General features: G+C 42.6%; 1 protein-coding gene across 6 annotated transcripts in view; it reads left to right on the plus strand.

The window, feature by feature from the left end:
• The window catches only part of B3GAT2 (beta-1,3-glucuronyltransferase 2), a 45,490-nt gene that overhangs the window by 16,557 nt on the left and 15,105 nt on the right, over positions 1-13,828 (plus strand). For all 6 annotated transcript variants that reach the window (XR_013226131.1, XM_077307335.1, XM_077307365.1 and 3 more), the window contains one exon: positions 8,211-8,355. Coding sequence is in view for 5 of the 6 variants with exons in the window: in XM_077307335.1 (XP_077163450.1) it covers positions 8,211-8,355 (145 nt within the window). In the remaining variant the exon portion in view is untranslated. The remainder of the gene's footprint in view (positions 1-8,210; positions 8,356-13,828) is intronic.

Below are 13,828 nucleotides of genomic sequence, written 5' to 3' on the forward strand. Positions count from 1 at the left end.
AGAAGCATATCCCCCATCCAGTAGGCATGCTTTTCGTTTTTCTGACCCAGATGCAGAACTTCCACCCCCTCATCTAGATCATTAATAAATATGTTAAAAAGTACCAGGCTGAGCCCTGAGCCCTGAGGTACCCCGCTACTCGCCTCCCTCCAGTCTGATGAAACACCACTGACAACAACTCTTTGAGTGCGGTTCTCTAACCAATTCCCTATCCACCTAACTATCTGAAAATCCAGATTGCAGTCCTTCAATTTATCCATCAGAACATCATTATCAAAAGCTTTACTAAAATCCAAGTAAACGACATCTACCGAATTTTCACGATCCAGCAAACCTGTCACTAGGTCAGAAAAGGAAACCAAGTTGGTTTGACAGGACCTGTTGGGAGACAAATCCATGCTGACTTCCTTGGAGCACCAAATTGTCCTCCAGATGTCTGCAGATCGCTCCCTTTAATATCTGCTCCATTATCTTCCCCACAACAGAGGTTAGACTCACTGGTCTTTAGTTTCCCGGGTCATCCTTCCTCCCTTTTTTGAAGATCGGAATAACGTTTGCTCTCTTCCAGTCCTCCGGGACATCTCCAGTCCTTAAAGAGGTCCCAAAGATGATGGACAAGGGTTGTGCAAGTTCTCTGGAAAGTTCTTTGAGCACTCTTGGCTGCATTTCATCCGGCCCAGGGGATTTGAACTCATCCAGTGCAGCTAAATGCCTCTCAACAACCTCTCTGTCCGTGTCAACCTGCCACCTAGACACTATCTCTTGGCTACTGCCATCTCCAGATGTGCCTAAACCCTTTGACCTGTGGGGAAAAACTGATGTAAAATAGGCGCTGAGCCTTTCTGCTTTCTCTGCATCCGCCCTTAGAGTTTGTCCATCTGCACCCAACAGTGGGCCTATTGCGTCCTTTACTTTACGTTTGCTCCTCACATAACTGAAAAATCTTTTCTTGTTACAATGGGCTTCCCTGGCCAATCTTAGTTCACTCTCAGCCTTGGCCATTCTGATGATTGATCTACAGTGCCTAGTAACCTGTAGGTACTCTTCTTTAGAGCTCTGTCCTTTCCTCCATTTCCTGAACATTTCCCTCTTCTTTCTTAGTTCCTCTTGAAGTTCTCTGTTCATCCAAATAGGCTTCTTAGAGCTCCTGCACTGTTTTCGTCTTTTTGGGATAGTCATTGATTGAGCATGCAATAGTTCTTGTTTGAGTAGCACCCACCCTTCACATGCTCCCTTCCCTTCCAGCATTCTCGTCCATATCTGGATGAGATATCTAGATCCAAGCCAGTATTGTGTGATGGAACGTTCTCCTCCTTCCTGCTAGCTTCCTGTTGCTATCTACATTTTGGTGTAATGGTTAGGAGTGTGGACTTCCAATCTGGCCAGCTAGGTTTGATTCTTCATTCCCCCACATCCAACCAGCTGGGTGACCTTGGGCTCACCACAGCACTGAGAAAGCTGTTCTGACCGAGCAGTAATATCAGAGCTCTCTCAGCCTCACCTACCCCACAGGGTGTCTGTTGTGGGGAGAGGAAAGGAAAGGCAAATGTAAGCCACTTTGAGACAATTTCAGGTAAAGAAAAGTGGCATATAAGTACTACTACTGCTACTACTACTTCTTCCTTTTCTTCCTCTTCCTCTTCCTCCTCCTTTTCTTCCTGAGTCCCAGATGGCCATGTTTTCTGTGAAACGTTCTCCTTATATGTTATGCTTCCTTTTGGGCTTATTGACAAAAGCAGTAATACTAATTTGTAATCAAATTAATTTCATAGGTGTGACAAGTTTGTCAAGATTCAAATAATAAAATTCTTACAGTGTAGTCAGTCAGTCAGTCAGTAACATTTTATTGGCATAAACAGTATATTCAAGATGGTGTATGATAATGAAAATATTAATTGCCAGGTTGCATATGATTTTTCATTTGCATCTGTATATTTGGTGTGTGTTCCAGACATATGCTGTGACATAGAATAATAGTTTTACTGGCTCTGTAAACCATTTAAAAGTAAAACCAATTCTTTGAACCTATAGAGGCTTTTTATTTTTAATCAAGACAAGATAATCTTGTGTGTGTGTGTACATGTGTATATAACTCCACAATATTCTTTTTTTTTTTTTTTGCAAAGCTGTATCAGGGCAACTGCACTAAAGTGGCATAAAAGGAAAGCTAAATAATATATGAGTGAGGTTTGCATGAATGCTTGAATTCTTACATTTTATCCAGTACAAGAGGCTGGCTTGGATGCTGCTGCAATCTTTTATGATGCCCCAATAACCATAGTTGTAGGACCTACATTTCAAATATTAACACTAAAACTTCCAACATTTCTTTTTTTTAACTTAACATTCAGGAACAAATGGTAACTCAAGGCCAACTTTTGTTCATTTTAACAACCACGAATGAGCATTATGGCCTTACCCTTGCTTGACAGTTCTGTGTGTATTTCTGAAAGCTGTAAGAACATGCTGTGCATTTCTACATTCCGTGCAATGATTTAATCCCTGCTGGTCTTCAGTTATATTTATTTTATTAATTATACCTCACTTTTCTCCCACTAAGGACCTAAAGTGGCTTACAGCATTAATCTGCCTTGCTCCCATATACATATGCATGAGTATATAAAAGCCATTCCCCTACGTTGTATCATAGTACAATTTGACCAAGGGAAAGATCCCTGGATGGGGCAGTGCAGAAAGGAACAGGCTTAATGCTAAGGGTGACAAGGTGTAAGCTTTGCCTCTTCCAGTTAGCGCCATGACATTGAATGGCCTCTGTGCATTCTTGTAGGGAGAAATTGTGCAGTACACTTGGAGGCATTGTCATGGGAAAACATTGCAGGCAGGTCATGTCTCTATGCTCCCAGGCATTGTCCTTGCACATACTCCCCATGCATAACACACCTGTCCTAATGATGTGCATTTTGAGTGTCCTCAAACCAACTGAGCTGTAGATACAAAGAAAGTGACTTCCACATATGTGTGAAGTGAGGACTTGTACTCACAAAGGGTGTGCAGCACATATTTTGGAAAAGAAGCTGCACTTATGCCGCAGGGTTTAACTGCACTAGTCAGATTTGCCAAAGTGGTGCAAGGGACTGGACATGCGGTGGAATCCTAAACAGGACAAATTTAGAGCCCAGTGGCACCTTTAAGACCAACAAATTTTTATTCAAGGCATGAACTTTTGTGGGCACGCAAACCTCAGATACGATACGATGCAATGGAAGTAATCAGTTCAAGCTTATAGGTAGAGTGTGAGAATAAATTAACATACAGCATGATGAAAATTATTTGTTCTCACACTCTACCTATAAGTTTGAACTGATTACTTCCATTTCATCATATCATATCTGAGCAGGGGTGCGTGCCCACAAAAGCTCATGCCTTGAATAAAAATTTGTTGGTCTTGAAGGTGCCCCTGGGCTCTCTAAATTTGTTCAGCTGCTTCAGACCAACACAGCTACCGGCTTGAATCCTAAACAGAGTTATACCCTTTCCAAGTCCATTGAAGTAAATGGGCATTGAAGGCTGTAAATTTTCTTAGGATTGCACTGCCAGTATTCCAAATAACTTTATAAATATATACAAAGAACTTTATAAAAGCCACTGAGTCCTGGGGAGACAGATAGACCCGGGTGGGGGCAGAGGGGAGGGCAAGCATTGAAAAATCCCATGGCCCGGGACAAGCAGGAGATGGCTTTTCCAGCCTCCCAGAGATGGAGACGTTTGGGGAAGGGTTGCCAACCTTGGGTTAAGAAATTCCTGGAGATCTGGGATTGAGCCTAGGGAAATCTGAGGAGGGGAAGGAGCTCAGCAGAAATATGATCCCATCCAGCCCACATTCTGAATCTCTTGCTTTCTTCAGGAAACTAAGAAGGGTTGGCCCTGGTCTGCAGTGGGATGGGATGGATGCCTGCTTTTGTACATGCGCTTACTTCATGGGTACACATCGGAATTTCCTGGCAGTCTGGAAGAAGGACTATTATGTGATAAATGGACATTTTACATCTGATCCATTTTGATTGATTTTGTCATACTAAAAATAAGTTCTTATATTTTGTGGGTTTTTTACTGGCTGCTTTAAGTATTTTGCATTTTATCAATATGTGTGTCAAAAATTAAACCTCTGAGGAAGACCCAGTGTGGATCAAAACATGTCAGATCTAAAGCCTAAGACTATATGGTGCTTTATGTATGTTTTTAACCTTAAACATTTTTTGAGCTGTGCACAGGAAATGTTTATATAATTTTAGAACCTGTTGTCTAAATTGTACAGATATTCAACCTTTCAGATCCTAGCTAATTCCAGTTAGGTTTTTTGTTTTCTGCTCCATGTAGTATTTCACCCCTCTCTGTTCTTTGTTTCATTGTATAGTGGTAACAGTTACTTTGTTTCCTTTTGGATGTTTTTCCTGCAGAGTTTAAATCTTTAATACATTAACTATTTCTGTATTTAGGTATCTTGCTGGGTAGATTCAGATAGAAGTAGGCTGATCCTGTGTTGAGCAGGGGGTTGGACTAGATGGCCCCTTCCAACCTTATGATTCTGTGAGAGAATATAGCAGTGAGAGGGAATATAAATGGGTGCAAATTCTATATCTGGGACTCTGTCGAGACGAAGTCTATGCCATCTTACCTGAGGTAATCAAAATCTGTACTAGTGCAGTGAGGGAAGACTGAGTAATTGAAGAAAGTTTAACAAATTGGATGGAAGAACAGAACACATGGATGGCTATGCAAGGGAAGGGGAAGAGCTAGTACCTGGGAGAAAAGTTAACAGTGATGATAAGAGCATAAGAAGAGCTCTGCTTGATCCATCTAGTCCAGCATCCTGTCTCATACCATGACCAACCACTTCCTCAGGAAGTCCAGCAACAGGGCTTAGAGGCCATGGTCTTCCCCTGATGTTGCCTGTTAGCACTGGTATTCAGAAATGTACTTCCTCTGAATAGCCATTAGCTGTTGATAGACCTGCCCTCCATTAATCTGTCGAATTTCGCTTTAAAGCAGTTTGAGCCACCACTACATTTCCCAGGTCTACATTGTCCTTTCTGAGACACCAGAACTGTACACGGTATTCCAAATGAGACTGCACCTTAGATCTCTACAAGAGCATTCTAATTTTGGCCATTTTATTTTCAGTCCTTTTCTGAATATTACCTAGCACAGAGTTTGCCTTTTTCACTGATGTGGCACACTGAGTTGACACTTTCATAGAGCTATTCATTGCATCCCCACAATCTTTTCCCCTCTCCATCTCAGTAAGCACAACCCATCTCTGAAGTTGAACTTTTTGTTCCAGTATGTATATCGTATTAGGCTCAAATTGAAGAAAGTAGGGAAAAGCACTAGGCAGGTATGAACTAAATGATATCCCTAACAAATATACAGTAGAGGTGACACATAGATTTAAGGAATTAGATCTGATAGAGTGCCTGAAGAACTATGGACGGAGGTTTGCAACATTGTACAAGAGGTAGCAACTAAAACCATCCCAAAGAAAAAGAAATGCAAGAAAGCAAAATGGCTGTCTGAGGAAGGTTTACAAATAGCTGAGGAAAGAAGAGAAGTGAAAGGCAAGGGAGAAAGAGAAAGATACCCCCAACTGAATGCTGAATTCCAGAGAATAGCTAGAAGAGATAAGAATATCTTCTTAAATGAACAGTGCAAACAAATCGAAGAAGACAATAGAATAGGGAGGACAAAGAGATCTCTTCAAAAAAAATCGAGATATGAAGAGAACATTTCATGCAAAGATGGGTATGATAAGAGACTAAAATGGTAGGGACCTAACAAGCAGAAGAGATTTAAAAAATGTGGCAAAATTATACAGAAGAACTATACAAGAGTGAACTTAACATCCCTGATAACCACAAGGGGGTAGTCACTGACCTGGAGCCAGGCATCCTGGAATGTGAAGTCAGATGGGCGTTAGGAAGTCTGAGCAACAATAAAGCTAGTGGAGGTGACAGCATTCCAGTTGAACTATTCAAAATTTTAAAAGATGATGCAGTAAACGTGCTACACTCAATATGCCAGCAAATTTGGAAAACTCAACAGTGGCCACAGGATTGGAAAAGGTCTGTTTTCATTCCAATACCAAAGAAGGGCAATGCCAAAGAATGTTCAAACTACCACACAATTGCACTCATTTCAGAAGAACATTTACGTCTGGTTCATTGACTGTGCTAAAGCCCTTGATTGGGTGGAGCACAACAAATTGTGGCAAGTTCTTAAAGAGATGGGAATACCAGAGTATCTTATTTGTCTCTTGAGAAACCTATATGCAGGTCAAGAAGCAACAATGAGAACCGGGCATGGAATCATTGATTGGTTCACAATTGAGAAAGGAGTTCGGCATACTGTCGCCTTGCCTATTAACTTGTATGTGGAGCACATCATGAGAAAGGTGGGGTTAGATGAGTCACAAATTGGGATCAAGATTGCAGCGAGAAATAACAACCTCAGATATGCAGATGATACCACTCTAATGGCAGAAAGTGAAGAGGAACTAAAGAGCCTGTTGATGCGGGTGAAGAAGGAGAGTGCAAAAGTTGGCTTGAAACTCAACATCAAGAAAACACACATCATGGCATCTGGCCCTCTCAATTCCTGGCAAATAGATGGGGAAGAAATGGAGATAGTGACAGATTTTATTTTCCTGGGCTCCAAGATCACTGCAGATGGGGACTGCAGCAAAGAAATTAAAAGATGCTTGCTCCTGGGGAGGAAAGCTATGGCAAATCTAGACAGCATCCTAAAAAGCAGAGACATCACCCTGCCAACCAAAGTGCGTCTAGTCAAGGCTATGGTCTTCCCAGTTGCAATGTATGGCTGCGAGAGTTGGACCATAAGGAAGGCCGAGCGTCAAAGAATTGAGGCTTTTGAACTCTGGTGCTGGAGAAGACTCTTGCGAGTCCCTTGGACTGCAAGGCGAACAAACCGGTCAGTCCTAGAGGAGATCAGCCCTGACTGCTCCTTAGAAGGCCAGATCCTGAAGATGAAACTCAAATACTTTGGCCACCTCATGAGAAGGAAGGACTCCCTGGAGAAGAGCCTAATGCTGGGAGCGATCGAGAGCAAAAGAAGAAGGGGACGACAGAGAAGGAGGTGGCTGGATGGAGTCACTGAAGCAGTAGGTGCAAACTTAAATGGACTCCGGGGAATGGTAGAGGACAGGAAGGCCTGGAGGATCATTGTCCATGGGGTCGCGATGGGTCAGATACGACTTTGCACCTAACAACAACAAATGTATATCATTTTACCCTTAATGTAAAATAGAACATATGCCACATTGTTGTCCACTCATCCAATTCATGCAGATCTTCCTGGAGCTCTTCACAATCATGCTTGGTTTTCACCATCCTCAATAATTTTGTCATCCGCAAACTTGGCCACTACATTTCCAGATAATTTATGAATGTCTTCCTTGCCTTCATAGTGAGAACTGTTCATTCATTCCTATTATTTGTTTCCTGACATTTAGCCAGCTTTTAATGTGTAAGAATCTTTTGTCTTATCCTATGATTGCTAAGTTTACTCAGGAAGCTCTGGTGAGATACCTTGTCAAAGGCCTTTTGAAAGTCCAAGTATATAATGTCTACCAAAAGTTTGGTGAGGCAGGACTTCCCTTTGCAGAAGCCATATTAATTTTTCTTCATTAGGTTTTGACCTTCTTTGTGACTAATAATTTGAGTACATTTTCTTCCGATTTGCTTGGGACAGATATTAGGCTAACTGGCCTGTTATTTCCTGGTTCCCCTCTGAATCCCTTTTTAAAAATTTGGTCTAACATTTTCTACTCATCGGTCTTCTGGAATGGTGGGTGAATTTGGTGATAAGTTACATATCTGGGTCATATGGGTTTCACATCTGAGTTCCTTATGTTCCTCATCAGGAGTATGCCACTAGGCCTGGAGGCTTACTAGTCAATTCAGTTTCCCTTCCCAAAGCCATTTTCTCCTCCCCACCCCCAAATTCAGAGATCTGAAATATATAAATCTACCCATTCTTCCATCTCTGCAGAAATCTAAGGTTCCTTTTGGAAATGCGTACCTTTATCGAGATGGCTTTATGCTTTGTGCCACTTGGTTGTGTTATTGCAAGGACTGTTCTCGTTACCCAAGGAAGGATTCCCTGATTGGTAAAAATATTTCTCAATAAAAAAAACGGCCCTGGTTTGAAAATCATTCTCTGCTCCCTTCTTACAGATGCGCACAACTCGTAAAGTGTCCGTTTGGCCAGTGGGGCTGGTGGGTGGACGACGCTATGAACGTCCCATTGTGGAAAAGGGAAAGGTTGTCGGCTGGTACACTGGCTGGCGGGCAGATAGGCCCTTCGCCATTGACATGGCAGGTGAGTAGCTTTGAATTCTTAACTCTTCCATATAGTAGTGAGCCCACATGGAGCATGTATTCCTCCTGAAGGTTTCCCATTGCAATAGATACTACAGCTTTGTTTCAGTTGCTCAGTATCCCTTAATACAGCAGAGGGTGTCTTTCAGACACGTATGCTAATGGATTAAGATGGTACCAGAAGGCAAAATATAAATATACAAATTAAATTGGCATTTATTGTGCACAACTTATAAAGTTAAAAATATAGACAGAACCCATAGGCTCATCATCAAAATCACAGAATATCTACCATGCAATGCTAGACATCATGTATTTTGACCCCAAAATAGGTCTTTCTCAGGGCCCTAACCCTGAACACACATGATACAGTGGAAAATACAGCCTGAGAGATTAAAAGTTTTGTTTTATTCTCTACTAGTAAGAAAGCCCAATGCAACCAGGAATGCAGTAGGCGCTAGGACCCAGGGGACACTGGGAGGTGCAGATCTCTACCGCAGCAGGAGGCATAGCAGGTAATTAGGGCTCGTTCTTAGGAGGGAAGGAGGACTGCGGTGCAGTTTTGGGCAGTTCTCTCTGTCTCTCTCTGCCTCCATAGCAGCAGGGATGACTCTCTCTGTGTCGCTGTCAGCAGCTTGGAGCAGCTCTCTCTGTGTCTCTCTCTGCCTCCCTTGCAGCAGGAGCGATAGGAGGGAATGAAGGCTTGTGTTCGGTCTGGCAGGGCTCTGTGTGTCTCTCTCTGTCTCTGGCGTGTCTGAGAGGAACTGGCTAGCTTCCAGGGAGGGAGGGTGGGAACTGAAGGGGCAGGTCCAATCAGGGTGCAGCCAGCACCCTGATTGGCCCTATTCCAACTTGGACAGCTGGACATGTCCCACCCCCCAGGCTGTTTCACAAATATATAGAGGAACCATGGATGGATATAGAGGAACCATAGATAAGGATGAATATCAAGCTCAATAAAAATAGAAGATGTCCATTTATCAAACGTAAATCTCCTCCACGGCTACTAAAAAGCTCTGGTGTGTGCCAGCAGCATTTATGCATCTATGAAAGCCAATGAGATGCGTGCTCTGGCTATGTTTTATCTTTTTAACTTCATAAGTTTTGCATAATAAATGTCAATTTAATTTGTATATTTATAGTTTGTGGACTTGTAACCTTTTGTTTGTTTTTTGTAACACTATCCCCTTTCTGGTTTTCTTGGATCAACATGGTGCTACTTTCCCACCTTGCAGGAACATAAATGTTGCTCTTTTTTTGGATCCAACTCCCTGTCTTGCATTCCCTTTTAAACCTTTATCATTCAAGAATCCCAAGAAGCAAGGCATGGTGCAGACAGCCAGCGCTCTTTGCCTTGCTCTAGTTTATAGCCTTTCAGAGGTCTACTTTTGTAAACACAGAGATGCCATCTCTATAGAGTTACTATGCCACAGGCAGAGCCATCCTCCGTTAGTCTGTTTTAAACACTTATTGCTGGATGACTGTGAGACAGCATATGTTCTACACACTATGGATTTGACTGTCTCTCCCCGCCTGACTGGCCTGAGTGCATAACTGGGGGGAGGGGAAAGTGCTCGTGCAGAGGCTTCTTGGAACTGGAGCTATGGAGTCTGATAAGCCTCTAGTTACTAGAAGCTTGGACACATGAAGCCGCTTTATACTGAATCAAGGTTGACATTGTCTACTCTAACTGCTGGTGGCTCTCCAGGGGTTCAGATGGAGATCTTTCATATCACCTGCTCCTTTGGACTGGAAAATGATCCTTCTGTAGCAGCAGATGCTCTACAACTGAGCCAGGATACCATGCCCAAGTTTCAGGTGGGCTTTATTAGTATAAAAATTCCACGGAAATTCGCTGCCCAATTTTAGCCACGGGAGTTTCCTCTTGCCTCTGTTCCCTTATCACCAAGAGACAGATTGCACAAAGAAGGAATACAGAGCAGACAGGCTGAATAGGAGAGACTGGATATATGAAGGGAGATAGAAACAAGGGCTAAAGAGAATTTCGATGATGGAAGAGGGGAGATACAGAAGGATGGCTTTAGGTTTTATGCAGGAAGGAGGAAAAGGCAGTGAAAAAGTTGGACATTTTATGGCACACAGCTGACATTTGAGACGTGTGGAGGTGGTACACTTGGGTCTATTAACAACTTCTTGTGTTCATGGCTGCCCTTGAAATCTATGTGTTGTTGGAAATCAAAAAATGTTGAAAGGAGAACTTCTTGCATGAGTGTATCTCTTCAGTTTTAACTGTCTTATATGGCTTGCTTTCTGTTATTTATTTACTTTTTAATAATAGCAAAGCACTCTCAATCATTTTGCATTTTATATGGCCTTTTTGTTGAAATGCTTGAATGAATTTCTCCTCTGCACCTTAGTTAATTACTGCAGACAGCCAGTATGTTTCTTTGCAGGAACACTGTATGGTGTAGTAGAAAACAAGCTCCCATCAGGTAGTTCAAGTGCAAAAAGAGTGCTACTTCATCATGAAATGATTCATTTTCTGTTGGTTTAGGTGAAATGATGACTGTGATAGTTTGTAGGGTAGATGCAGTTTGCAGCCCATGCTTTAGGGAGAAAACTGCAACAACTAGAGGCTATAAGATGAAGGCAGAAAAGCTCCGCAAATTAATCTCATCAATCTTCAGCTCTACAGTTAGTGACTGCATAGCTCAGTCTAGCTGTCAGCTTATAAGCTTGGCCAACCTTGTGTAGACTATATGCGCCTCCAATGCTGGCTGGATACTGTGGCAGCCATCCTCTGGCTCAGCCGTAAACCTTCCATATTTCAGAGAATGTGTGTGGTGAAGAAGAAAGAGGGGATGTAAACAGATCAAGTAAACACTTCACATGGTCTGGTTTTCTTCTTTCTGTTAGTGGACAGTATTTTCTTTGACTCGGAAAAAATGTATACAATTATATGCACACAGTTGATGAAATATTTTTGCTTATCTGAAACTTGACATGAGACGTTAACGAATTAAAATGGTGACTGGAAAACTGAAAATATACATCTCCTCAGTGGTAGAAAACAGTTGCTCAGTGACAGGTGCAAATAGTTCTGTGCATCATGAAGTGACAAAGGGAACATAAAGAAGAAAGCCCATCATTCCCTGTGAGGGAGGTGGACGTTGCTAGCAAGGCATGGGTTCCTCCTACCCTCTGCAGACTTCCACCTCTCAAGCAAAGCCAGCAGTCATTCCCAATGTAGTAACTTCTCTTGGCTTTGAAGTCAGCTTGGTTTCCTTGGCGTGTTGAATTAGTTTTGTGAACGATTCAGTTAGAGTTTTAAGTCTTAGCTCAGGCAACTGCTGACAACCATGTGATGGCCCAGGCATGTATTGGTCCACTCGACACAACCACGAAAGCTTCCTTTGTTGAGGTATACAAATGAATATGAAACATAAATGTAAATCACTAAGTTTATTCTAGTCAGTTTTCTATCTCAGCCTCATCCAGTTCTCCTTATTACAACTCCAGTCCAACATGGCTCCTGTATGTGCTGATTTGCTGATACCCATTGTAGCCTATATTTGGTGGTTAGCGGGGATCCGTCCTCTCTCTTTCTTCAGCAGAAAAGCTGGTTGGATCCAACCCTATTATATATGACAATCTAGTACAAAGATCTCTCATTGCCTGTACATGTTGGGAAGCTGTTATTGGTTTCTCTTATTTGGATGCCAAATGTACATACAGCAAGTCCTCTACCCTGAAAAATGGTTTTGCATCAACATCTCCATTCAGCTTTCCTGTTAATTCCAATGGAGAAGTATCTTGTATGGAGGAAGTTGTCAGTGTTTGAAGCAGCCCCCATTGGGCCAACGTCTGAGAAGCCCTGCTTCCATGTCTGCTGATGTCTCATGATACATGATGTTTTGGGTTTTAGGCTTCATGGTTTCCTTTTGTGGAAGACTCTGCACAATACATGTTTAAATGTTGAGTGCATAGACAGTTGTGAGCAAGGTAGTCTTCAACCAGGTTATGGGGAAGTATATTAGCAATGTGTTGTATTGTTGGGGGCGAAGTACACTTGAAGCACAGCTAGAAGATTAATCCCAGCACACAACTTCATAGTTGCTTCTGTGTTATGCTGTGGATATGGCGGTTCATGAGCCTTCAGAAGACAGGAAGGAATGTTTAATTCATTGGCCACAGTCCAAACCAGCTGAACACCACAAGACAAAAGTCTTGCTTCTATAGCTGCTGATAACACGCATTCATCCTGAATGAATATATGAATATAACCTCCAGTGTTGCCAGACCCTGGTAATGACAAGCAGGTAAGTTCTGAGCTGCTGTGCTTTAAAGCCTTCCAGGGTGATGCATCTGAACAGCAGCATTTTCATTTAAGTTGCTCAAGAATCTCCTGTAAGCCTTGGGGTTTGTTATTACAGCCCTTGTGTGTGGATTAGGTATACCTCTGTATGCCCATCCTGTGGTTGCCTATATCCATTTTTGCCTGTTTGCATACTGTTCTGATACAGCAATATGCATAAAAAAGCCTTAAGAATGCTTTTTATTCTGACTGAAATAAGGACCACGAAAGACAAGCCCCATTAGCTCACTGCAGGTGGAGGGGTACACTGGTATGGATGCCTTTCCTGCTTCTCGTTTGGTTCTGTTAGCAGGAAATTTAATCCTTAGCAAGCCCTTGAAAAGACAGTGCCTTGTGCCTTGTTTATGTGTTTGGGGCAGCCAGGATACTGGCAATCATGTGTACTCTGTGTGTGAGTCTGCTGCTGCAGTGCATGTGTCACTTTCTGCCACGTAAGTGAAGAAGCCATTTAGGCAGTGCCCCTCTTTCTGTTAAAAGCAATGCCTAAATGTGAGCTGGTGCCCCCGGTTGTGAGCTAGAAGCTTCCTTAGGAGCACAACTGGCTCTCCTCCTTTCCCATTTCCTGTCAAGACCTCATAAGTGCTTCCCAGACAATAGCTGTGTTACACAGGGACAGAAAGAACATTACAAGTGCAGAAAGATTTGACTAACAGCCCCTGCTGTTCTGTATCTGGTGTCGGGATGCGGCCCTCGGATGAAGCTGGAGTAGCAGTCCTGTCCAGAATCCTAGCAGCTGCTGAATCACCACTTTTCTCAGCTGGTGTTTGCTTGCCCTATTTCTACTGTCAGCTCCTCAGAAACCAGTACACCAGTGAACTGCTTTTGTTGTTTAATGCAAGGTTTGCTTTCTGAGCCCAGACTACAGAGCATCACAAATACAGTCATACACTACATGCAGAGAACCTGCTGCCGTTTTGTCTGCATTGCAGATGAAAACAAGATATTCTGTTCTCTCTCTCTGGAAGCTGCCGTGAGAGCAATGGATTACCTAACCTACTAGTTGGTCCAAGGGGAAAATGGGATGCTTTTGACACCAAGTTCAGAAATTATAGTTGTTGGGATACAATCCACTTATTTTCAGAAATGGGTCTTATTTCATTTATCTCCCTAGGCATTGTGTCTCTCCCCCCCCACACAC

Source organism: Paroedura picta, chromosome 1 (assembly GCF_049243985.1).
Source record: "Paroedura picta isolate Pp20150507F chromosome 1, Ppicta_v3.0, whole genome shotgun sequence".
Classification (NCBI taxonomy): domain Eukaryota; kingdom Metazoa; phylum Chordata; class Lepidosauria; order Squamata; family Gekkonidae; genus Paroedura; species Paroedura picta.